Genomic DNA, 27382 nt, shown 5'->3' on the forward strand with positions numbered 1-27382 from the left:
GATTCTAGACAAGGCAGCCTACCTGCAGGTCCAGCACTTCCTCGAAGAGCATAACCTCCTAGGACTAAGACAATCTGGCTTTAGGCCTAGACACGGGACAGAAACCGCCCTACTCGACCTCAAAAACCAAATGGATGACGCAAGGGACCAAGGCAAACCTGTCCTGCTCCTCCTCCTCGGCCTCTCTGCAGCTTTCGATCTTGTAGATCACGACATCCTTTGCCATCACCTCACCTCCACAGCCAACTTCTCCCAAGAAGCTACCACATGGATCACCTCCTTCCTCCAAGGCAGAACCATGCAGGTCTTCTCTGACCTAGCCACTGCGTCACCCACCATCATGCTATGTGGTGTGCCCCAAGGCTCCTGCCTTTCCCCTACCCTATACAACATCTTTACCCGCCCCCTCTTCCTCATCCTCATCCTCGACGCCATGGGCATCTCATACACCAACTACGCCGACGACACTCAGATCCTTCTCACATTAACAGGTGACTATGACACTGACTGCGCAACTCTCAACAACATATATAACACAATTCAAATGTGGATGGCCATCAACGGCCTTTGCCTTAACTCCGACAAAACTGAGCTCCTACTCGTAGGTTCCCCAGACACCCTCAAGAAACTTGACGCCCAGTTTAGTCACTTTATCATTGACTCAATCAGAATCCCAGTACTGGACACAGTAAAAACACTAGTGGTCTATCTTGACTCCAACTTGTCCATGATAAGACAAGTAAATGCAATCGCCTCCTCTGCGGCTTACCATGCAAAACTCCTCAACGCAATCAGGCCGTTTCTGTCCAAAGACACTTGCACCAACATAGCCAGAGCCATAACTGGTTCCCGGCTAGACTAGTGTAATGTTCTCTTTCTAGGGACCTCTAACAAAAACCTCGAGAAGCTGCAAGTAATTCAGAACAGCGCCCTGCGTGCTGCACAAGGCATTGCCAAGACAGAACACATCACTGCTGCCAGAAAAGCATCCCACTGGCTCCCCATAAAGGAAAGGATTTTATTCAAAGCGTTAAGCATCACCCACAAATGCATCCACCTCTCAGCCCCAGCGTACCTATCCCAGAGAATCCACCCGGCCGCCTCCACTAGACCTACCAGGACACCCTATGCCAATATGCTCTCCGTACCCAGGGTAAAAAGAGCTAGAGCAGGTGGCGCCAGCTTCCCCTACCTTGCTGCTTTACATTGGAACACCCTGCCCACCTCTGCGAGCTGAACCCTCATTAATTGCCTTCCGCAAAGCCATGAAAACTACCTTGTTCACCTAACCAAACCCACATGTTTAAACCTTCATGACTAACATGTATGATGTACTATGGTGTTGATGTATTATGGTGTATGATACTCCTTATCGCTTAACACAGGATCTTGCCTTACTGTAACCCATGGCACAACCTGTACCTGTAACTAAGTTTCCCTACAAGTAACAGCGCCACAATGCCCCTGGGCTGCCTGCGCGCTATATAAAAGTAATAAATAAATAAAAACATACGCCCATCTTTAATTAGTGTTATAAAATGACATTATCAACATTAGTGCTATTAAGAATATTAGGGAGAGTTCAATTATAACAAATATACAGTAATAAGACAAGAACACAAGTCAGCTGAATGTTAATTGTCAGATTCAACAATTCATTTAATATTTCTTTACACACAACGATCGCTGCACCATTTCAAGGACATTTGTTCTTTTACTATTCCTGAATTTCAAGTTAGCAAATTTGGAAGGGCCCAGTTCAAAAGGACCCCAGATTTTCAAGTAGTTTTCACCTATTTTTTGAAGAATTTCTCAAATAAAATCTGATGGTAATTGAAAAGTTTAGTAATCCAAGGAAATCTGTACTTTCACAATTTCTCTACTTCAAAGTTATACATCTAAGATGGCTGCCCCAGTTCAGAAGTAAATTAGCCTATTATGTTTAATAATATCAGGCCAACCAGTAGTATCAATGCGGATTGGTCAACTCCAAAGCATAACTGAGCACAGTAATGATGCCTGCTTCATATGCGGATGCCATTACCTACGCAGCCCACACAAGAGATAAAACAGGAATTAATCTTCAGTACAAACATCAAAACTAGAAACTTTAATATAAAGAAATCAATCAGTTTCACATATGAAAAAAGCTGATCCATTTTCATTTAAAACATTTCTACCAACAGGCAATTCCTAATTCTTGATAAAGGGACAACCGGATATGACAACTGAGGAAACTTGCAATCTGTTAATTTCGGGTGCACATTGAATGTGTAAATAATTCTTAGAGACAATCGTTATGTGGTTTAAAATGTTCAGTTTTAAAATTAAAATTATTTCATGATAAAATCCCTACCATTCAATATGCTTAACTCATAAGCAGCAATCTATGTTGAGGCCACAAAGGGAATAATCCATTGATAATAGTTACACTTATATAGAAACAATTTGAAGAATGATTTATGGAGACACTTATCCAATAATATAGAAGAAACATAAGATCAAAATGTAGGTAATTATTCATGAAAACCCTTAAAAATAGTTATATGATCCATTAAAGAATGGTTCTGTGATCAACATGGGGTGCCCTATTCATTTTCAACATGGATTCTCACAATTGAGAGCAGCACTGAGAAATGTGTCATCTCTCATTGATGCAGAGGATCATTAAGAAATGTAGAAGCTGATATTGGCAAAAGGGTAGGGGCACTTAAGACTGCTTAACAATACAGTACTTAAATAATATTTACTAATTAACTCTTTTGCCTCCAATATTTATATTTATTTTCTTTGTTCCACAATGCGTTTAAGGCCCTGAAGAAACACGCATTGAGGGCGTCATCTTGCCGGATAAAACAAAAAATGCATGATTTGGCCGATTCTTCTAATTATTAGGATACATAATGGTGTAATAAAAACTTTAAGAAAATTGTCATCCTGTGAACCAAGGGATGGATTAAGAAATGTGCAGTAAATGGAATTGTAATATAGAAACCATCTAGTCTATATATCTATATAAATGCTTATAAATAATAAATAGTCCAACCCTGATGCTACATATCTAACTAAAATTATTGAATTTGCATACCGATGTCATGGTGTATTATTATTCAATGTTTTGTCTTTAAATCTATGGTTACCAGTGTCTATTTTTTTCTGGTGTAATACATTAGAGAGGCACTGGCAGCAAAGGAATCACTTTTTATAACCGTGGTAACGCTGGATTTCAGGTACATCTGAAATTAAGGTGTAGGAAAACGCAAGATAATTTGGGGGAAGGGAATTGCATTATTTTCAGATATTGAAAACTTTAGGGGTCTTACTGTAAGCTGCAATTATGGGATCACGGAATGACGCTATTTTTCTAGTTCAATGGTAAATTTGCACTTGCAAGAGGGTATTATAGAAGTTTGTCTGTCTTCTGGTTTTGTTATTTTAGCAAGGAACTTTTAAGTCTCTTATTTCTTGGTTATAAAGACATGTTAAAAGCATTTAACAGCCTTTTTAGTGGTTGTTTTAGGGCAAGTGTGTCCAAAGGTGCCACAAGCTCCAGGAGTATTTCAGCAGTTCTAAATTCAGGAGTGGGGCACATGCGTGTTCAAGCTTTGAGGTATTTGTCTTGCGTCACCCTTTTCATTGGGCTATTTATGCATAGAAGGGGCATCCTTTTGAGTGAAAACTAGACAGCTTGTGTGGACCAGTCCATTCTGGTTTATTATTGATATACTGTATACTGCATTTTATCGTCCTATTCTGCTTTGCCATTTCCTCCAAAGATGTATGGTCTCATCATGGGATGCCTATGATTATTTGATGGCCCGTGTCCCATTATCATTCTATGATGCTTTGCTAACTTACTACGTTTTTAAGTGACAGTGTGCCCTGAAATCAAAAGCACATTTCCAACTAGAAAACCATGCAGCCTTGTAACTGGTTACAAAACAATAAAACCATCCACTCTGATTGTACTAGGTTCAACATTACCTTCCACCACATTCCAAACAAACACATAGGAACCAGACCAGCACTATGCTGTCAGGTAATGGCGAGGCATCGGCATACCTACCAGTACAACACAATACAATTTACAGTGCAACGGTACCCTGGTCCATATTGAAAAGTATATCAGATTCTGTAAACTTTACCACTTGATCTGGTCTCTCAATCCGATTTTACCCCAATACAAATGGATTTAAAATGTGTAATGCAGGTACTGAAATTGCTGGCAACTTTTTTTGCTCCTGGTTGTACGCTAGTAGAAACTGGTAAATTGATGCAAGCTTCTACCTTTGGTCCCTCAGGCCAACTGGAGCAAAACAAACAGTCCTATGTTATAATAATTCTGCACATTTTGGAATGTACGTGAAGTTACAACATTTAAAACACGAGTCGTATTTAGTAGACACAAAAATATAGTTTGTTTCCTGTGTGTAACTGTGATTTGCGCCATGCAATTTAATGGCTCCTTATTCCCAGAAGTAGTTCCTGCTCACTGTGTGATGCCAGGTACCCACTCAGGCAAAACATTTTATTTTCATCTCTGTAATGTAATAAATTCACATTAATATGCTATGAAATGTCATACTATGGTCCATCTGAAATCATGCAACACTGCACATGCACAACGGAAAGTATAAAGATTCCAGGCCAGTGGAAAATTACTACTGTACTAATGGCACTTACAGTAAAATCATTTGGAAACTGGTTTTTCAGCACCTGCTTCCAATTTAGTTAGTTAAAAAGACAATGTAGCATTAGAATGTACGATAACATACCTTAAGAAACAGAGGACACTGATTTTGAGCTTGAGGGCAGGCGGACCAAAACCAGTCAGGGAGGGGTCCTGCTTTGGCAGTTGATACAAAGTATCCAAGGGCCAGTGGTTGCTGAAGAATATTTGTTACTTCATCATGAGACTCTGTTGAAAGCAGCCGATCTGTTCCTTGACCCTGTGAATAGTCAAATTGCTAAAGGTTCATGGCTATACTTGTTAGGAATACTGAAGTAGTGGGTTGCACAGTATGATTATTTAAGCCCAACAAACAAAACAAATTATCTTGTAAAGCTAGAACGTACGGTTCGGGCCGTTTGTCTCACCTATGATTAGTGATCAGGTAGAACCACAGCTAGGCAACAGTTTGCTTCAAGTTCTGTGTGGCTTACCTATAGATGGACGTAGCTGAGCCGTCATGAACTCCTCTTAGGATGACAGCGTGGTGTTAAACAGTATAGGCCATATATGTGTGTAAAATTTCTTGAGTAGGATTTAATAGGAATCTTTTCTGTGAAGCTAATAATTCATTATTCAGGTACAGTAGACCTCAGAAAATCTTTAAAATCCTGGCAGACCTGCAGTTAGTGTCTTAGATTATCTACTCTACACAAAAGAGATTAACTTGACCCACGAACCTAATCTTTTGTCATTGAAAAAAACATGCCAATGCATGAAGAAACATTACCATTAATTTGAATGTGCCTTTTCAATAGTTTCCTCCCCCTGGACACATTGAAACAATTGCAAAGAGCACACAGAGTACAATGTAACCAACATGTCAGTACCATTAATCAAGGCTATTGAGGGTTATAATAAACTTGGGCGACAGGATTAGATTTTGCAATAGCTTTCTGGTTCGAGTTAAGATTAGAAAAAATCTAAGTTAGGATTAGAGAGTCAGAGTGAGTCAGTGTTTGGGTTTATTAAACAAATGCATGCAAAATAATGCAGGATGTTATCAGAAAGAATTTGTTTGGTTCCAAACTGATGCAGAATTATATTAACGAGTAACAGTACAAGTGTTATTTTGAAGTCATTCCTTTGCACCACACAATACAACCACACATTAACTATTTGTGCTTTATTGCAAAACAGTGGTGGCAGAAACATACAGAAGGGGCTACAGGCCAAGGCCTATTCACACAAAACACACTCATGAAAACTGAAGCACAGCCAATCATGAAAATAAATGCACAGGGAGTCTGCGGTCTCTTAGAGACCTATACTTGCAGGGCAACAATTAACATCCATTTTGATGCTAAACATTGGGCTACTTTGCCCCTTTCCTATGGGAGGGGCTGTGTGCACTGTGGTCACTACAGCTGAGGATACCACAGGCACAGGCCTCCAATAGAGCTGCCCCTCCTCCCCAGCACCTAAATTCTGATCTGTCCTGAAAAAATAAAAGTCTGACTTGATCAGGGTCTGGGCGGTGCCACCTAGACCATTGCCAGCAGCTATGTCCAGCATGCCTTTGCCCTTGAACACATCCACCCTTACTACCCAGGCCTCATTCTGAGCTTCTGCCCCTCTCTCCCAGCACCGTGCCCTCAACTTCAGAAAGGCATTAAACTACTCTGTTACTGACAGTATGTTCATTTTTCAAACTCCTCTCAATGCTTTTTACCTTCAACACCAGAGCTTCAGCTACCAATCCTGACCCAGTTGGGTTGAAGTATGAAAATTCTGATGATACTTAAACCTAGCAATTCATTTTTCTGACCCATTATGAATGAAATAAGACTCATACAAAATCCAATTAATCCCATGCAGGTTGAATGGCAGACAAAAACCTGATCAAGCAAGTTGCAGTGTGGAAATTGAAGGATCTGATGTGGAGTATTATGGCATACTGACTGTTGTAAGATCTTTATTGTACCACACCAGTTCCAAGCCACATATCCTTTTCTGTGCCAACTTATTACAGGTCTCAGTGGCCACTCCTCTGTTATCTCGTCTTGAAAAAAGTGCAAACAGGTTGACAACCAGGAAGGGAGGCTACTTGGTTCTCAGGACATATACACCTCAGAGCTGCGCCAGAGCTCAACCTCCAGACAACCATTCATCATAATGCTTGAAAGGCAGACTGCCACAGATTGACTTCCAGGTAATTGGAATGAACTTGGTGCATTTTTGCAATGTTGAGGGCAGGGGAGGACAGAATGCAATTAATGTATACACATTTCAGAAGGGACACTCGACCACAGGATCTAGTACCATGAAAATGGTGTTTAACCTTACTAAAAATGATTCAATTATGCTAGTGGTCAAGTGGATTTTGAGAGGCCTATAAAAAGGTAAGTAAACTTTAATATCTCCTTAATGGTGTGGGGTTGTCACCCCTACCGGTTATGGTCACTTAAGATGGATTTCTAGAATCTGGCCTGGTGGACAGATTTTAGTAGGCGACATTAGTTCTAGTAAACCGAGAACTCTGAGGTTAGCCAAAACCTAATCAAGGTAGCAATGGGGAGCAGTCAAGGCTTATTCCCAGGAGAGAATGAGTGAGATCAGGGCCCCCAAATGTGTCTACACAGTATGGCACACAGTAAGTCAATTTAGACCATCAAGTATAAAAACACAGCCATTTATTTTAGGCCTGCAAAATGAACATAACCGGTAGTATTATATCTCAAGAGCCACACAATGTTTTTCACCAGTATGATTATTTCTCTTTAGGAAGAATTCAATGGACTGGGCGGTGATTATAGTTTCAATCTTTTTCTACAACAATTTTACCAGAGATAAGAGTTCTCCTTTCTTCCAGACCCAAGGCTACCCTTGTGGGGGTCAGGATACACAACCTAAGTTTGATTACTAAAGTTGAGTGGAATGTAGGTAGGAGACCAAGGGACTGGTTACTAATGTTGCTCTATGGAGGACAGGCAAACTGATGCTTTGTTACACCTCGGACACAGATTTTCCAGGATGTCTTGTTGGGTCGTCTATAGGGGTTTGATTTTCAGCTGCCGATTTCAGTGAGAGGTACCCAGAAGTGGCAGGTTTTAGGTTTCTTACGGTCGGCTGTGTAAGGGGTCTGCAATATGAGGCGAGCACACTTTTGTTTGATTGTTCAAAACATGCCATTTTATTAAATTACAATTATTAAACACCTCACTATCCCTACTCTGCCGAGGATTTACTTGCCTATCAAAACTAAAGGGAAACGCTGCAACACAGGATGTCTGGCCCTCACACTTAAACATAAAGTACACAAAGAAAATATATGGCACTTAAAAAAATATCAACAATTACATTCACAGTTTCTTGATAATCTCTTAGTAATCTGGGTGAGCGCCCCTTCCCGAGAATTTAAGGTAAACTAGGCTCCAATGCTCAACAAAAAAAGAAGCAAGGAAATCCATGTAATACAAACTCAGTTCTTGATGTCTTCGATGTCAAACTGACTATTGCATGAAGATTTAGTATAAATGTGCATATGATGAATGCAACAAACAACAATTGAAATCTGTTCCATTTCATGAGTGTTTGGAGTGCAGCTTTGCATGGAAGTTGGGTGGATTGCAAATAGTTGTGGAACTTCGGACTCAATTTCTATTGAACTCCTCTTGCATTTGATATTAGGATGCATGAAATGGATAGAGGTCACGTATTAATGGTTGACATGTTCGGAGGATATTGAACAGCTCCTCTGCATAGGTGTTAAATATGTATGCGTTATGTCGAGGTTACCCTTAACTAGAATGTTGGGCATTAACGTAGATATTGCGATTACATAGTCTATGGGATGGAAAGAGGGAAATACAAATGGGCAATCTAATATTATTGATTCATTATTGAAGCTGAACTTGGAGGATGTTCTACCATTCATATATGGATGGGTGAATGACATCTAGTACCAGGATTGCAACTGGCAGATATTGACACGTTATGCTGTGAGGTGCGTTAATTAATGTGACAATGATACATTTTGGGATCGAGATTTTCCTACCATTGCCTGTGCGATGCTAAATGCTGTTTCTATATTTACTAACTGTCTTTTGGCGCTGCAGAGGTGACATCTGTTATATTGATTTCAAATGCTAATGCAGGGATTGGGACGGGAGTATTACTTAAGGCAGTAAGGAAAAGAGGTAATCGGGAATTTAGTCTGGACCAGAGTTAATTATAGTCAAATATAGTGGGCATTGATTAATGTAATATCTTCAGGGAATATATTCTTAGGGGGGAGAATAGATCTCCTTAGTATATTGGACTGTCATAGATATCGCCTTTGTTTTTGAATTATAAAGACTACTGTTAACGGTATGTTGTGAATAACTAGAACCGGGGGAAGGTTGTGTGTTATTGGTGGTGCTTACCTTTGGTGGATGGGACGATTGTATATAAAGGTGGGTGGGGTCATGATATTGAAACATGTCAAATGCACGGACAGGAAAACTTAGGATTTCAAACTAAGTTGTAAACACAAGTTCTAAAATATGCATTTTGTTTTGATGGGGATTAACTATGAGAAATGGGGCGGTTTTAGATATTGTGATGATAGGTTGGGGTAAGTAGTGATAACTATAATTTATGTTTCTTGGGGCATGGGATTACTGGTGAGTATGGTTCAGGATACGGTGTTAGATGTATATATGCTAGCTCATTTTAGGTCTGGTGGTCATCACACTTTACACAATGTAAAATATTCTTGCTTTCTAAATGTTAGTCTATTTGTGAGTCTAATGTTATTTTTTGTTTTGTCCTTTTTCTCACCTCCCTCTCGCTTTCTGGATTGCAGTGTGGGTTAGCTTGATAAATTGGATGTGGTTTTTTTTTCTGGCTATGATAAAATTAAGTTAAATCAAGGTATTGTGTTATGAATCAGTTAACTTATTTCGTGGAATGTGAAAGGGGTTGGTTGTGCTATTAAAAGACGGAAGGTCATGGCAAGGATTTGGAGAAGTAGAGGGGATGTGATTTTCCTATAAGAGACTCACTTGAATGAGCAGACTGGATGTTATTTGACTAGTCCCAAATATTCACAGGTGATTTTGAATTATTATGACTCCAGGTCAAGAGGAGTAAGTATAATGTTCAGGAAAGGTTACCTACAAAAATAGAGAAGACAAAGGATAAGGAAGGTCGTATTCTATTGCTTGATATACCTTATGATGGTAGGAGGGGGACTATAGGGACGGTGTATACCCCATGCTCTCTGAGTGTGCAGTTTCACAGTTTGTTGGGTACCGTGCTGGATAAAATGGAGGGTGAAGTAGTAATTTTGGGAGGTGATTTCAATGTGTTGATGGATAGCAAACTAGACCGGAGGTCAGACTGTAGGTATAATAACGAAAAAAGTTAGTGAGGCATTACGAGCTTTTGCATTCAAGTATGGACTTGATGTATGGCAGGAACTTCACCATAGGGAAGAATATTAATTTTATTCTTCAGTCCATAACTCATATTCAAGGATTATCTTATTAGTAATAAACTGTTAGTCAGGTATTGAGCTCGAATATCGAAGAAAAAGGTATTTCGGTTCATGCACTACTTAACATACAGCTCAATTTAAAGGGTATGAGGGAGAAATCCAAAAGGTGGAGGATGCAAGCAAATATATTTAATGATCCACTAATAACTACCGGGTTAGAGGACTTTATTAGGGAATACTTAGAAGAAAATGAAGGTTCAACTGTGTTAGGCAGAAACCTGTGCAGTTCCCTTGGGGAACACTGCAAAAGATTTAAGACTACAGGTAGAGCAGTAAACCCCTTTGGTAGCAGTCTGTACCACCCAGATTTACCTGGTAGCTGTGGCTGAGCAGTCAGACTTCTCTCAAGAAGAGTTAGGCAGTATGTAAAGTATACACAATATGTACCAAAACACAATAGCACAAGCAAACACTGACCAGAGCTTGGTTTCAAAAGTATATAGTTATTTATTTAAAATACACATAAGTTAAAAACACTCTAGCAAAAATATAGTAAAAGCACTTCAACACAGTTATAATGAAAGTAGATTCAATCCTTTCTCCTATCTAGACAACTCTAGGTAAAACACCACTTAATTAAAACAGAGGTGAGTGCTTAACGTTAGATGACACTCTAGTAGTTTCCAAGAAAGGGAGAGAAAAAGCAGAAATGGGTTAGACACACCACTCTAAGGTCCAGAGCACTTGCAATAGGCTTACAGAAGAATAAAGTCACAGGTGAGCAAAAGTCACTAGGCAGGGCCCACTCTTAGAGTAGCCGGAGCGAAAATGTGCCCAAGATCACACTGTTAGTTAGAGATTCAAAGTCTTGCAAAGAGTCAAAAAGAGGTTAGAGTGGCTCAGAAAGTTTAGCCAAAGTGTCCCAGGCACTCCCAGGTTCGAAAGCCGGGGACTAAATCTACCCCGTACAGTCGGTAGCAAGGGAAGCCAGGCAGAACACAGTACCTTAAGCGGAAAGGATCCTCCAGCGGTGGCAGTTGTTCCAGGCAGTGGCAGCAGGGCTCGACGTCGGTCAGGGGAGAAGAAGTTCTCGCTGAAGAGCAGAAGAAGAGGGTCGTTGCACTGCCCGGGAAGAAACCAGCCGCGGAGTCCTCCGGTTAAAGGGTTGGTGCCGACTTTCGCGGTATGGGGGTAAAGTGTGGTATTCCGGTTGCCGGGGTGCTTGGCACAGGCAAGGCGGCCACGAGATACCTCAAAGAACGGAAAGAAGGCGAAAACTGGTTGTCCCCACCAGTCAAGGGAAGGAGCCACTCCGTTAAGAGTTCTCCTCGGTCGTCGGGAAAAAGTGGTGAGACGGTTCAGCAGGGCTCCACCGGGTGGTGTCGTCGAAGCAGGTCGGCTCAGCTCTTCCCTCGTCGGATTCTTGGTCCTGTGGCGACTTCTGAAGTCCCAGTCCCCAAAGCCCTGCTTTTATGCAGCAAACCCCCATTCACCCAGCCTAGCTGTCACTCAACCATGCTAAGTGGTGAGCCGGGCGGCTCACCACTTGGGCCAATCAGGACGGAGTGCGACTTGAGTTACCAAGGTAACTCAGTCCAGGGTGCCTAAATCCCCCTCCACCCCTCCTAAGTACCCCAGACAGAGTGGCACCACTTTGGAGGGCTTCTGTGGAGAAGCCCGCCAAAAGTGGAACAAAGGGCTCCACTTTGGGTCAGAGTTACAGAGGCGAACACCAACGCCATTTTAGAATCAAGTTTTGGCAAAAAGTCCCAACCGGAGTTATAAAAATAAATATATAAACCGGTGGTATGTTTAAGGCTACCGTAAATAAATAATTAAATGTGTTAGCCTAAAACAATGGGAAATCCCATAGGGAAATATTCGCGGTCGAATATAAAAAGTAGTTTCCACTGCCACCAGCCAAAACTCGATCAGGGGGGACGGAGACGTGCCCCCTCGACTAACAGACCCTGGGGCAATCGAATTGCCCCAGCCAGTACGTCCACAATATGATGGTTTGTACTGGTTCTGTTCAGGATTCAAGACTAGCAAAGTCTTTGGTGACTTTACATGCCCTGGGAGACAGTAGTCAGTCCCAGGGTATGGAGTCTATGTTGGGGAGTCCCTAGGACACCCCTGGGTCACGGCACAGAGGGTGCTGTGTGACCCACATCACAAAAATACATGAGGCCCTATGGAGTAAGAGACCCCATAGCCCATTCAACACAAGGTTTAACCAAGAAAACACACTTCAACATGTCCAAGAGTGAGGGTAAAAGAGTCTCACTCTTGGCAGGAGAAAAAAATTAAACCCCAGAAATCCAGCAAAGCTGCTGGGGGACTCACTAGGTAGGGAAATTCAGCCTAAACAGAGAATTCTCCCTAACACTCGCCCCCCCCAGACTAAGGGACAGGAGGATTTAATCCACTCCTGGATGAACCTCATACCTCTAGTCGATGATATACATCCTAGAGAGTCCATCAGCATTTTGATGGTGACACCCTGACCTATGCTTAAGGGAGAACTCAAAGGTTTTCTTTTGCAAGCTAAAGGACCTACAAACCCTTTGAGGAACATCAGTCTTTTTGTTATAGGGGATCTGGTTGACCAGTCCCTCAGAAGTTGGGACAACTTCTGAACCTATGTTAGGCTTTTTGAAGGGGTCCTTATAAAGGATTCCCTTAGATCTAGAGGGGCCTCCAAGGTTCCTCACCACCTCTCTTGTGGGAGCAGGTTGGGTCTTAGGCCTCTTGGTTGGAGGGGTTGGGGTTAGGCAATGTACCTGCTTCCCCTTCCTCTTAGATCTACCCTTACCTATTTTAGGAGTTTCCCCCCTAATATTAGGATTTGAGTTGGGGTCTTCAGTAGAAGGTCCAACAGTCTGAAGGTTTTTGGCCTTAGACTTTTCTTTTCTGGTTTTCCACCAGCACTGAGAATTACCAGTTCTCTCAGGTCCAGATAGGGGCCTAGTTGGTCTATCCACCTCTTCCTCAGAAGCAGGGGGAGTCAGAGACTCTGAGACTAGGGGAACAATGTTGGAGCTTGGTTGGGGCGCCCATGTTCCTAGCATACTATCCGGAAATGTGCCTGGGTTAGAGGTCAACTTACTAACACCAGGGCTTGTAGTGGGGTTCTCAGTAGAGGGTCCCACAGGCTTAGAAGGGTCCTTCAAGGTAGCCTGTCTAGCCAATTTGGTTAAGTTCTGCTTCTCCATACTGGGAGGCCTGGGGGTATGTGACACTACTCCTAGAGTTCTTAGGTCATTCCCCAACAGGACCTTCCCAGGTACCTCAGTCTGAACACTGACAGGGATCCTCACTGTCATGTTGTTACACTGAATGAGGGCTGGTAGAATAGGAACCATTTGGACAGGGCCTCCAGACATCTTAGTGGGACCTTTGGGTGCTTTGGCCACATCCTCAGGTTGAAAGAAGCTTTCATCCACTACTGTTCTGCTGGCCCCAGTGTCTCTCCTAGCAGGAGTATCCTGGCCATTGACAAGAACACTGTCCACATAATACACCTTAGAGTTAACAGGTAGGGAGTTATACACAACCCTATTCTGGGGACTAACCAGACCCATAGGCTCTAAGTTTACAGTTGCTTGAAGACCCAAGGGTTCTTCAGCAAAGAGTTCAAAGTGGGCACTAGCCATCTGTACTTCATCCTCAGGAGTGAAGGCTAAGGAGACTGTGCTGATCCCTGCAGGTTTACCCTTGCACTTGGGATCTCCTTTGATATGGTCAGTACCCTGACAGACATAGCATTGTCCAAATGCTCTCTGGAAGGGTGGCTTGTTCTGACCTCCTTCTGGCTTGTGGCCAGAAGGTACAGTAGCCTGACTAGGTTTCCCATGTGGCTTACCCTGGTTATTTTGTGGTTTGGGGCCCTCTTTGGGATAGGAATTATTAGAATTCTCTTTGGAGTCTTTTTTTGGCTGTTTCTCCCCATCCTTCTTCTGAGTTACCCCAGAATCCTTGTGAGTGGCCCTGTTGGCAACCCACAAGTCAGCAGCCTTAGCTAGCTTCCGGGAATCCAATTCCTTGGAATCAGCCAAGTGTTGTCTGAGCTCAGGAGAGCAGGCATCATAAATAGTCTCCAACATAAACAAATTCTTCATACCTTCATAAGTGTTCACCTTGTAACCCTTAATCCATCCCTCTAAGTTTTTCAAACATTCACTCACCCAGGTAGCCCAAGGGGTACCATCATGCTTTTTGAGGCTCCTAAACCTCTTAAGATACTGGGAAGGGGTCTTCCCAAACCTAGCTATCAAAGCTAGTTTCACACATTCATAGTCCTTCCTATCCTCCTCCCCCATCTCCATTACTACATCAGTTGCAACAGGGGGAAGCCTAGAGAACAACCAGGTGAGTAAGTCATTTCCTGTGATGTTCTGGAGCCCATGATTATATTCAAACAGAGACAACCAATCCAACACATCCAACTTAGGCTCATACATACCAACCAATTCTTTAGGCATCCGGGGTCTTTTAGGACTGGAACTTCTAGAGGAGCCAGAGAGAGAAACATTCTCAACAGATAATTTCTTCATTTCTAAGTCATACTTGAGCTCCATTTCCCTTAGCCTTAGTTCTTTGTCAGTTTGAGCATTAAGTTTCTTATACTCCAATTCTAGCTTCATTTTCTCTAGTTCAAAGTACTGAGGACTAAATGTGGGACCTGGTAAAGGTCCAGTAGGCACAGCAGGTAGAGCAGGCAGAGGCCTAGGGGGGACAGTTACAACAGCCTCACCCTCCTCTTCTGACTCTTCCTCAGAAACATCAACATTTTGTTCCATGTTAACTTCAACACTGTCATCTACAGTTGCTGGAGTGGTAGGTTCCTCTGAACCATCACCCAGACTTTGGTTAGCTAACAATCTTTCAATCAGCTCCATTTTCTTGCCCTTAGTCAGGAGATCCTTATGTTTACAGAGCACTCTTAAACAATCAGCAGTTTTGGCTGCAAGGGACTCTTGACTATAGCTTTCTATAACTGACATGTTAGAGGTTTTACTTTTTCAGTGCTAAGCTTTGTGGTTAGTTGCACTAAGGTATCTAAAGCACAATAAAATGTATACTCAATACAAATCCCACCGCTGTACACCAGTGTTAGGCAGAAACCTGTGCAGTTCCCTTGGGGAACACTGCAAAAGATTTAAGACTACAGGTAGAGCAGTAAACCCCTTTGGTAGCAGTCTGTACCACCCAGATTTACCTGGTAGCTGTGGCTGAGCAGTCAGACTTCTCTCAAGAAGAGTTAGGCAGTATGTAAAGTATACACAATATGTACCAAAACACAATAGCACAAGCAAACACTGACCAGAGCTTGGTTTCAAAAGTATATAGTTATTTATTTAAAATACACATAAGTTAAAAACACTCTAGCAAAAATATAGTAAAAGCACTTCAACACAGTTATAATGAAAGTAGATTCAATCCTTTCTCCTATCTAGACAACTCTAGGTAAAACACCACTTAATTAAAACAGAGGTGAGTGCTTAACGTTAGATGACACTCTAGTAGTTTCCAAGAAAGGGAGAGAAAAAGCAGAAATGGGTTAGACACACCACTCTAAGGTCCAGAGCACTTGCAATAGGCTTACAGAAGAATAAAGTCACAGGTGAGCAAAAGTCACTAGGCAGGGCCCACTCTTAGAGTAGCCGGAGCGAAAATGTGCCCAAGATCACACTGTTAGTTAGAGATTCAAAGTCTTGCAAAGAGTCAAAAAGAGGTTAGAGTGGCTCAGAAAGTTTAGCCAAAGTGTCCCAGGCACTCCCAGGTTCGAAAGCCGGGGACTAAATCTACCCCGTACAGTCGGTAGCAAGGGAAGCCAGGCAGAACACAGTACCTTAAGCGGAAAGGATCCTCCAGCGGTGGCAGTTGTTCCAGGCAGTGGCAGCAGGGCTCGACGTCGGTCAGGGGAGAAGAAGTTCTCGCTGAAGAGCAGAAGAAGAGGGTCGTTGCACTGCCCGGGAAGAAACCAGCCGCGGAGTCCTCCGGTTAAAGGGTTGGTGCCGACTTTCGCGGTATGGGGGTAAAGTGTGGTATTCCGGTTGCCGGGGTGCTTGGCACAGGCAAGGCGGCCACGAGATACCTCAAAGAACGGAAAGAAGGCGAAAACTGGTTGTCCCCACCAGTCAAGGGAAGGAGCCACTCCGTTAAGAGTTCTCCTCGGTCGTCGGGAAAAAGTGGTGAGACGGTTCAGCAGGGCTCCACCGGGTGGTGTCGTCGAAGCAGGTCGGCTCAGCTCTTCCCTCGTCGGATTCTTGGTCCTGTGGCGACTTCTGAAGTCCCAGTCCCCAAAGCCCTGCTTTTATGCAGCAAACCCCCATTCACCCAGCCTAGCTGTCACTCAACCATGCTAAGTGGTGAGCCGGGCGGCTCACCACTTGGGCCAATCAGGACGGAGTGCGACTTGAGTTACCAAGGTAACTCAGTCCAGGGTGCCTAAATCCCCCTCCACCCCTCCTAAGTACCCCAGACAGAGTGGCACCACTTTGGAGGGCTTCTGTGGAGAAGCCCGCCAAAAGTGGAACAAAGGGCTCCACTTTGGGTCAGAGTTACAGAGGCGAACACCAACGCCATTTTAGAATCAAGTTTTGGCAAAAAGTCCCAACCGGAGTTATAAAAATAAATATATAAACCGGTGGTATGTTTAAGGCTACCGTAAATAAATAATTAAATGTGTTAGCCTAAAACAATGGGAAATCCCATAGGGAAATATTCGCGGTCGAATATAAAAAGTAGTTTCCACTGCCACCAGCCAAAACTCGATCAGGGGGGACGGAGACGTGCCCCCTCGACTAACAGACCCTGGGGCAATCGAATTGCCCCAGCCAGTACGTCCACAATATGATGGTTTGTACTGGTTCTGTTCAGGATTCAAGACTAGCAAAGTCTTTGGTGACTTTACATGCCCTGGGAGACAGTAGTCAGTCCCAGGGTATGGAGTCTATGTTGGGGAGTCCCTAGGACACCCCTGGGTCACGGCACAGAGGGTGCTGTGTGACCCACATCACAAAAATACATGAGGCCCTATGGAGTAAGAGACCCCATAGCCCATTCAACACAAGGTTTAACCAAGAAAACACACTTCAACATGTCCAAGAGTGAGGGTAAAAGAGTCTCACTCTTGGCAGGAGAAAAAAATTAAACCCCAGAAATCCAGCAAAGCTGCTGGGGGACTCACTAGGTAGGGAAATTCAGCCTAAACAGAGAATTCTCCCTAACAAACTGATGTTAAAACTGTTTGGGATTGTTTTAAAGCAGAGTTATGTGGTGAATTGACAAGCAGAACTACGCATGCTAAAAAGAAAAATCAGGAAATTATTAAAAAGATTAAGAGGTGGTTAAGGAGTTACAAAAGACTTGTGCGATTGTGGAAACAGACTTGAATAGGATAAAACTGAAAAAGCTAGAAGTTGAGTTGAACTATGCACAAACACTAGCGAGAAAAGGGTTATTTTATACGAAAAAGAGGTTTTCGGGAATTCGGTGATAAGAATGGCAAGTTGTTGGCGAATAAGCATAAAGGGATGATGACGGGACACGTGTTTCTTCCATACAAACTGAAGGGGACACCTTGCACAGGAACATAGATATTTGTGAGTATTTGAGACTTCTATAAGTGGTTATATAGGGAAGAACTCTATCCTAGTGATGAAGACCTGGGTACCTACTTTGATCAAATCTATCTTTTGGAGTTATCTGCTGAAAAGAAAACTACACTTGAATCTATGATTGATGTTGCTGAGGTCTCTAATGCAATCTTACAGATGAAGGAGGGAAAGTCACCAGGGCCAGATGGCATTGTCTCAGAGCTTATAAGAGGTTCACGACTCGGCTATCACCAATTTTAGATGAGATCTTTAATGATTTTATATAGTCGTGATTGCTATGTGACTCGAGGAAGGATGGATTGATCATGGTTATTCCAAAACCAGATAAAGATCACAACAAATGTGGGAACTATAGGCCAATCTCTTTGTTGAATGTGGATCTTAAAATCTTTACCAAAATATGGGCAAATAGGCTGATGACTTGTATGGGGGATCTGATTGACAAATCTCAGGTGGGTTTTACTCCAGGAAGGTTTGGTTATGGTAACATGGACTGTGTTGAATGTTACTGGGGTACATTATGGAAAGGAATCGAATAAAAAGACCTTTGATAGGGTTAATTGGAGGTTCCTGGAATATATGCTGTTGAAAATGGCGTTTGGTCCAGTGTTTATGAGAATGATTGATTTTATTCATCATGATGTTAGGGCTAAGGTGTTTGTCAATGGGTTGATTTCTGGATCCTTTCCTCTATCTAATGGCACGCGGCAAGGATGGCCCTTGTCGGCATTTTTGTTCAACTTGGCATTAGAGCCATTGGCAGCATACATGAGACAATGCAAGGAGATTAAAGGACTGTCGGGAATACAGAAGTTAAAATATTGTCTTATGCAGATGATATTTTGATTCTTCTATTGAATCCGTAAGTATGTGGATCTATGTTGAAGCAAATGTTTGAAGAAGTGGGAAAATTGTCGGGACACAAAGTAAATTGGGACAAAACTGAAAATGTTCCGCTATCTAGGACATGTGATAATTAAATTCTGAAATCATGGTATTGTAGATGGTCTCCCGGGGGTGTTAAATACCTGGGTATACATAGGATTGGTGATTTGAATAAAATCATTCAACATAATATTGATAAGGTAAGACACAAAATTACGTTACCCATTAAAAGGTGAACTTAAATCTATGGGCAAAAATCAATTAGATTAAAATGGTTTTATTACCCAAGATATTATATATTATACAGTCAGTTCCTTTATTTATCTATAAGAAACAATTACTGAAGTTTGACAAGCTTTTTCAATGCTTCATATGGGGAGTTGGTAAAAGACCTCGTATTCCGAAATATATGTTGATACAGAAAGTTGAAGAGGGTGGGTTTGGTTATCCGGATTTGGCGATTTTCTTGTTGCTCAATAAGAGTTTGTATTATTTTAAAGAAAAGAATATTAAAAGGACCGATTTGGCTACGCATGGAAAGAGGGATTTGTGCTCCCCATCACTTGGACAACCTTTATACTATGAGGAAACTGTCAAATAAGAGGCTAAAATTACAACCAATAGTGGCGACTAGACAGGCTTTGTGGTCGTGGTTTAGGGAAAATGGACAGAATTTTGGTTTCAGCCAGGATAAGTCAATATGGCATAATGAGACATTACAACTCAATGATAGGTGCTTGAATTGGCAGAGTTGGAATAAAAAATGGTATATTAAATCTGAGTGGTATGCTATATGGAAATAGACTGTTGTAATTTGAAGAATTGCAAAGTAAGTACAATCTAGGAAGTAGGGAACGGAGTAAATATCTGGATTTGATATCACAAATTAATCAAAGTTGGAGTATGGCTGGTGGCTCATCAGGGAAGAAACCAGAGATTTGTAAACTGTTGATTGGGCAGAAATACAATGTGCGTACCTATATGCATTTCATGCCTATGGAGATGGGACATATTGTGGCTTGGAATAAGCTAAAGGATGCATGGTCAGGTGGTGATGTCAATGTGGTCATTTCGGTTGATTGGAGAGATGTTCTTAGAGTAAGCATGAATTTGGGAAAAGATATGAATTTGCGTTTAGTTAGACAAAAAATAGTTGGTAGGGTTTATAGGACACCAGTTAGGATGTTCAAATTGAAGTTGAGGACAGATGAATTGTGCCGAGTTCTGAAATGATACAGGTACCCTTTTATATCTACTCCGTAACTGCCCGAGAGTGCAGGATTTTTGGAGAGAAATAGTTGATAGAATTGATATGGTTTTTGGTATAGTCAGGCAATGATCGGCAGCAAATATAATCTTGCTTCTGCATGAAGGGAGATGTGTAAACACCAGAAAACACAATATTTGAGTTGAAAAGCTGTGCTGGTTTAGATTAAGCCAATCCTTAGGGTCTGGAAGACAAGGAAGAAACCTACAGTTGAGGACTGGTTGGTGGAGTTACAGCTTTTATCAAAGTATGAAAAGATCTCAATGAAGGATAAAGATAAAGAGGGAGGAGATTATCTCATTATGGGGACCGTTCAATGCCTTATATGAATGATGCAATAGGGAGATGGTGGGAGAGAGGAGTGAGGACACCCCCCCTTTTTTATTTCCCCTTTTCTGTTGTCTTTTGTGATGTTTTATGTATGTTAGTGTGTATTATTGATATTTTATTACTTTTTATTTTTTGCATAGGGTGATTGTATTTTGATGTATTTATGGGTGGGTGTACTGGGATTTTAGATATTGCTTTAGGGTGTTATTGATAAGGTATCGTTGTTGTGGTGACTTTTACTGTAGTACTTTATTGAAACCTTTCTAATGGAACTAGGTTTTGTTGAAAATATAATAAAAAGATCTTGCCAAAAAAATAATAATACGTTTATTTACCAAATTCCAACAGCAAAGTGTTACTTCTTGGTGAAATAAGGACTTTCCACTTCCTCAAAATAGTATCAATGGTATTCCCAACCACAACGCTTTGCCACCACTTGCAGCTATCCAAGAAGAATTGACACAGATCAAAAGAAACAACTTCTGTAAAGGTTAATGGAACACAGTTCTTGGTTAACGCTTAACGGGTCTCTCTTTACAAGATTAGGAGTCACAGAAGGTAACTGTCAGGATGACCTCACAGCACTTCTACTTCCACAACTCCAACTTCTCCAAGAGTTTACCACGAGGGCCTACTCCCTTTGCCCAATAGTATTGCATGTTCATTTGTTCTATTGAAGTCTCAAATCTACTGACAAGCAAATACATCACCACAGCTTCAGTACTTTGTGACTGCAAACAGGTTTTGGTTAGGACAAGATTCACATTTGGGTACTTAAACACCTTCAAGTAGACAAGGCACTCTTCCTCTGAAACTTCCTTTCAGAGGGGCAACCTCGTTGCCTTCCTTGTCTGTCTGCAACCAACAACAACCTAGAGTTGCCATAGGTACACTCTTAACGCTTTCTCCTACATTCCGTTGCAATGTAGGGTGTAGCAACTTCAAAGAATATTTATAAGTAGCAAGCTTCCCTTCCCCAACCATGCCTTTATCCCCCTGCCAACTGTTCACCACAATAATTACCCAGAAGCTTTGTTGCAACAATCTTGGCTTCAGGTAATGGTTGCACACTTTATCTTAAGCAATGCTGAGATGCTATTTGGCTCACAGTACTGTTTAGACTGTTCTCTGGCTTTGGGAAAATACCTTGTTCACTCTTGGTTTGGGCAATGCTTGAGCTCTCCAACTCCAAATCATGTTTAAACACTTGACATTTTCCTTGTTATCAATTGTTGCTTCATTAATTCGTTAAAAAAAGATTGAGGTTGCCCTAAAGCCTAGAATTAGGTACACATGACCACTTCATGTGCTTTACAAGGTTTTACATTTAACAATTGCTTTTCGTGGCGTTTACGTCTCATGCGAATGAAAGAAAATACCCGATTGCACGCGGTTGCTACTGTTCAATTGTTCCTTTGTTAAAGACTTAATCAACTTCACATCACTTAAGTGAATTTTTAGCTGGATACTGTTGCCAGCAGTGTCCCTGCAAGGAATCTGAACGTCTGGTTTAACTCACCTGCATCTGTGTTTCATTCTTTGCGTGTGACAACGGCTACAACTTCTGGCTTCACTGGGGACCCACACCTTTGCTCACTGAAGTTATCTCCGGTCCGGCCACTCAATTAAGGAGCCCCAATCTGCTCCACATACTGACATCTTCACGGCAGCTCCTTGCCACAGTCTCCGACACAAATCTTGCTGCACAATCACTGCAATTAGGCGCACATGGGGGTAGGCAGCCTTCCTGCACGCCTTCTGCTGTGCAGTCTCTGCTCGCCAGAGTTTGGGGGAACAGGACCCTCACAGGATTAGCAGCTGAAATCTGCTGCATCATAATCCCTGCATCCTTTGGTTCCCACACTTCTGCCTGGATTGCTAACACTGTGCCTTCTTCCTTCTGCTACTACTGATTAGACTCAAGCCACAGTTCCAGCCCCTCCTAATTGCTTGCACCTTAGGGGGCCTTAGAAGCCTCTCAGCTTCCCTTAGGTGTGGGATATCAGGCTTAATTGCCCGACTACTACAGCAGCACAACTCTTCAGCCCTCTTCCTCATCCCAGTGCTTAAGGGACTTGCAGTCCCAAATACTAAAGCAGTTCTTTTCAGCAACTTGATAGTTTTAATGGTAGATTTATTTCCTGTAGACTCATTTAAGGATGAACCATTATAATTCTTTACAGAGGAAGACAGTTTATTTAAGGCAATATTTTTATTATGCCTATGGGAGTAAGGAGGATTTTTATCCTGAAATCCCTTGAATGGTCTCCGTTAAGGCTTGTTCAGGTTTCATGGCATTTGCAACCAGAGCCACAAATCTTGTATGCGGTTCAGATACATCATAATGGCAATTAGCCATTTCGTGTTTTGGTAACTAAAAGGTTCTCCCTTTCAAAGGACAAATACTGGGTCTCATCCCACGGGATCTCCTTACCACCCTGGGCGCCGTCTCCTCCCAGGTGATCCTCCAGCAGTACACCACCACCAAGGTCAAGAGTCTGCCTTTCCCAGTCCACCTGGGAGGAGACTTTAGGCAGGATTTTAGTGAAGGATCTGTAGGATTCATCACAGCTGGAAATGCAAGATGCAACCCCTGTCAGTGAAGGAATGCAGAATGCAACGATGCAGGCCTCTTTAGGAAACTTCGTGGGATGGAAGGAGAGTTCCAGCAACTATCAACGTACATAGGCAATGGCAGGCGTCCTTCCAGTTGTGGTCACAGCAGCTGCTCTAGGACAGGTTCCCTTGAAGATGGAAAGGTAACATTTGGGGAGAATGCGACTTGTGGCACAAGCTGGCGACCACCAATTTTCCGGACTTCACAATTCGGAACAGCGACTGTTCTGACGAGGTTGCCCACAAGAGAGCATGTTAGTTCACCAGGGAGTCAAAGGGCACTTCCGAAAGCTCTGAAGGGCTGAATCTTCGAGGTGTGGAGACAAGTTGGTCCCACTAGTCAAGAAGCACCTCTCAGGGTCTTCGGAGATCAGTAGAGCAGCAGGACTTGACTGGGCCAGACACTCGAAGGGATAGTGGGCCATTTCAGGAGTCTTCTTCTGATCTTCAGCTGGCTGCTCTTCTTTGCCCTGAAGTTAATATGAAGCAATGATCTATGATATGGCATTTATAACGCGCATATACACAAGTGTTTCAAGGCGTGACAAGGCAAGGGAGGGGTGAAACAGTGGGAAGACAGAGACGACAATCCTACTAGGCCAGGTGACATTGAGATTGTGCAAGTGCTGGGGAAGGGGAAGTGGAAAAGTGCGGGAGGTACGGGGAGGGGGCAGTGCAGTACATCGGATAACACTGAAATAAAGACAATAAATAAAAGTGCAAACAGCTGGTAGCAAGCACTAGTAGGGACTGTAGGGATACAGAAACAGTCACCGAGTGCAAGGGTTGCCAGGGGAGCAGTGCAGGTGTGCAACTGGCAGGGAGGGGACCGGGCCGAGATCAGAGGCTAGCCGGGTAACCAGTGCAGTTTCAGAATCTGCCAGGAGATCAGCAGGGGAGAGGAGGAGAGAAAGCAGAAGCAAAAAGGAGGGTCTTGAGGTACTACTGGAAACAGAGATGTTTCTCAAGTTTCAGAGAGGCAGGGAGGCTGTTCCAGAGGGAGGCCCCAGCAGAGGAAAGATCTACCACCAACTCGCTGCTTGGCCATCTCTCAGCTTAACCTTCATTCCAATTCTGTTGGCCGTCTCCATGACCACCAGTCTAGCTTCAGAGCTGCCAGAGGCACAGAAACTGCCTCCTGAACATCCGGGAAGATCTGCTCTCCAACATTCCCTCTGTCCTCATCCTACCAGATCTCTCTTGTCTTCGACACAGTCAACCATACCATCTTGCTCAACCGTCTCTGTGATAACATGGGTATCAATGAGGCTCTGGCCCGGCTGGCCTCTTTCCTCTCTGATCGCCCCCCTCCCAGGTCCAACTTGGGTCCTTCCCATCATCCATCTTCCTCTCTACCTGTGGTGTTCCACAGGGGTTTAACCTCTCGCCCTGGCTTTTCAACCAATACCTGGCAACTCTCACCCACTGCATTGTCATTTCATGCTCTAATTTCCAGTGCTACGCTGATGACGCCCAACTGATTTTCAGGCTGCCCTCAGCCACCTCCTCTCCCTCTCTCTTCTCGGATTGCCTAACTGCCATTCAAGATTGGTGTGCCGCCAATGATCTTTGATTGCCAGCAAGACCGAGATCTTCATCAGCACACCCTCACCATCCTTTCGCCTTACTCTCTGGCCGGCCTCCCTTGGCCCTCCTCCTACCCCAACCCGTGAGGCTAAGAACCTCTGGGTCATCTTTGATTCCACACTTTCCTTCTCTGCCCACATCTCCGATGTCTCTAAAAAGTCAAACGTCCTACTGCACCTCCTCAGAGGAACTCTGCATTTCCTCTCCTTCCCCGAGAAGCTCATGGTCTCCCAAGCTCTGGTTTTCTCTAGGGTGAACTATAACAGCCTTTTTCTAAAATCTACCTGCCTCTACTCTCCTCCCTCTGAAACTAATCCAGAACAGGACTGCAAGACTTGTCCTTGGCCTCAAGCCCTGGGATCGTATCTCTCCAGCTCTGAAATCTCTCCATTGGCTCCTAGTGGATGCAAGGATTACATTCAAAACCCTCTGTATTGTCCACAGGGCTTTCTGGGGCCTGGGTCCAAAATACCTTCAGCTATCCCCCCGCAAATACCTCCCCTCTCTAGCTCTTCGCTCCCAACTCCCTCAGGGTCAGTTGTTTTTAAAGAGTAACAAGCTGGGGGTAGATTTCTGTCTTCGGCTGGGTCCTCCCTCTGGAACAGCCTCCTTGCCACTCTAAAACCTGAGGAGAACCATCTCCGGTTCCAGAAGCACCTCAAGACCTTCATCTTTGCTTCTGCCTTCGCTTCCCCTCTCCCCTGCTGATCTGTTCTCTCTTGGCAAAGTGCACCTGGCCACCCTCTGTCCTCTGGGCTCAGGTACCTGCTCACCCTGCCGCACTGCCTCCGGGCCACCCCTTGCACTGGGGTCTGTAGCTGTACCCATACAGCCCCCCCTTTTCTTCCAGCACTCATCAGACCAACCCTGTCTGCTGCCATAAACCCAGCACTTGCCACTTGCTGGCTGCACTATCACTATTTGTTGCCTTTATTATTCATCTGTTTCTCCTTTGCGCCACACTTTCCACTTCTCCCCCCCTTTCCATGCACTTTCCCCCTCAACCTCTCCCATGCTCTTGCGTGTTCTCAATGTCACGGGGCCTAGTAAGATCGTTTTGTTCTCCCCTGTTCCCCTCCCTTGTCGCACTCTGGAACACTTGTGTACGAGCGCGATAGAAATAAAATATTATTTTCAATTGGAGAAGCGACGGACCCTGACTGAGTTGGAGGCGGATGAGCGAAGAGCTCGAGAAAGATGATATTTAGGAAGAGAGAATTGAAGGTATTTAGGTCCCAGAAGGCCGTGTTGACAATGCAGCACGTTTTGAACTTGACCCCCGCTGCCACTGGGAGCCAGTGCAGAGATTTCAGTCCTGGAGAGATACGATCCCTGGGTTTGAGGCCAAGGACAATTCTCAGTCCTGTTTTGGATGGGTTACAGAGGGCGGAGAGTAGAGGCAGGCAGATTTAGAAAGAGGCTGTTGCAGTAGTCCAGCCTAGAGAGAACCAGCGCTCTGGAGACTGAGCTTCTGGGGGAAGGAGAGGAAAAGAAGAATACCTCTTAGGAGGTGCAGCTGGTAGTGTAACTTCTTAGAGACGTCAAATATGTGAGGAGAGAAGGAAAGTGTGGAGTCGAAGACTACCCGAGGCTTTAGGAGGAGTCCTCTTATTCCAGATTTGAGCTGGAAGTAAATCCAAGCCCATCAATGCTCAGGATAAGCATCATTCAAACAGCCAGAAGTTGCCCAATCAGGGACAACTACTGGTTTCTCAGTCGCCCCAGTAGCAGACTTCCTAGCACCAAGGATTATGACTGGAACAAGGCAGTTCCAGCCAACTTCCTCAGCCAAACACACAAAGGCTCACACTAGCCCGCAAAAGCCGCAGCTTTTCCAGGCAAGTGCATGACCTCTACAAGGACTTTCCTGACCCAAGGGCAGGAACAAGCGGAATCTACAATATAGGGTACCCAGTGATCATACCGAGAAAAAAAAGAATTCCTGATGGATTTTTTAACCAAAACAAAACCATCGCAAAACACCATTTAAAAAAAAGATATTTATTCGGTGGGGAGTGGGGCAAGGCGTTAAAACAGGTGGTGAAGTGGTGGGGTTAAAAACATAGGGAAATCGAGTGATTGGGGAGGAATCTCAAATAAAAAACATTAGTGATTTTTTCAAGGCTTTTTTCAGTAAAAATCCATCTAAATGTTCTTCAGTAAAATCACAGTGAACCCAATATAGCAGAACAATGAAAATCTCATGGCATGGCCACCCTTTAGTAGCCATACACTGATGTGAATTTCCACACCAAACAATTAAAAAAATGGTAGAAATGTAACTGCTGCAACCAGATTGTCTTCATGCACATAAAAGTAACAAAAGCTAGGACGATACAACAGTAACCCTCTTGCACTGCATTGTAAGATGCAGTGTGCATGGTTAAAAATACAAGAATTCATAAGGGGAAACAGTCCCCCAGTACTGATAGTCTGAACTAATCAGTTGCTCCATAAATTATAAGTTACTCACCGTAGTGACTAACGTACTCTAAGTCCCCTTTCCTCCATACTGCATGGGCGTCCCTTCCTAGGGACGGGAGACGGAACCTTTTTCACCAGAAAAACCATCTCCTTCAAATTTAGAGGCATGCGGGGGTGCAGCCCTGGGAGCATGCGCTACCATGACTCCGCTCCACTGACGCCACACCACAAACCCCCTCGACAATATTTACCATTGCCTGTTAAGGAGAATTCTCCTAAATGGCCGATTTCCCTTACCAAATGAGGCCCTCTGCAGCTTTGCTGGATTCCTATGGTTTATTTTCTTCACCTGGTAAGAGTGTGAGCCTTTTTCCCACTCTTACATGTGTTTTGCTGTGTGTGTTTCTACCATGTGTGTGATCTTGGGCTCTGGAGCCTCACCTACTCCATGAGCATCATTTTTATGTGTGTTACACAGCACCTTCAATGCACTGACA

The 27382-nt window shown here is 43.4% G+C and overlaps 1 protein-coding gene across 1 annotated transcript in view; it reads right to left on the minus strand.

Moving 5' to 3' along the window:
- MED13 (mediator complex subunit 13) overlaps positions 1 to 27382 on the minus strand; it is a 1760496-nt gene that overhangs the window by 79836 nt on the left and 1653278 nt on the right. The window contains exon 28 of the mRNA XM_069615091.1: positions 4776 to 4949. Coding sequence (XP_069471192.1) covers positions 4776 to 4949 — 174 coding nt within the window. The remainder of the gene's footprint in view (positions 1 to 4775; positions 4950 to 27382) is intronic.

Source organism: Ambystoma mexicanum, chromosome 9 (genome assembly GCF_040938575.1).
Source record: "Ambystoma mexicanum isolate Mex_15411 chromosome 9, UKY_AmexF1_1, whole genome shotgun sequence".
NCBI classification, from domain to species: Eukaryota; Metazoa; Chordata; class Amphibia; order Caudata; family Ambystomatidae; genus Ambystoma; species Ambystoma mexicanum.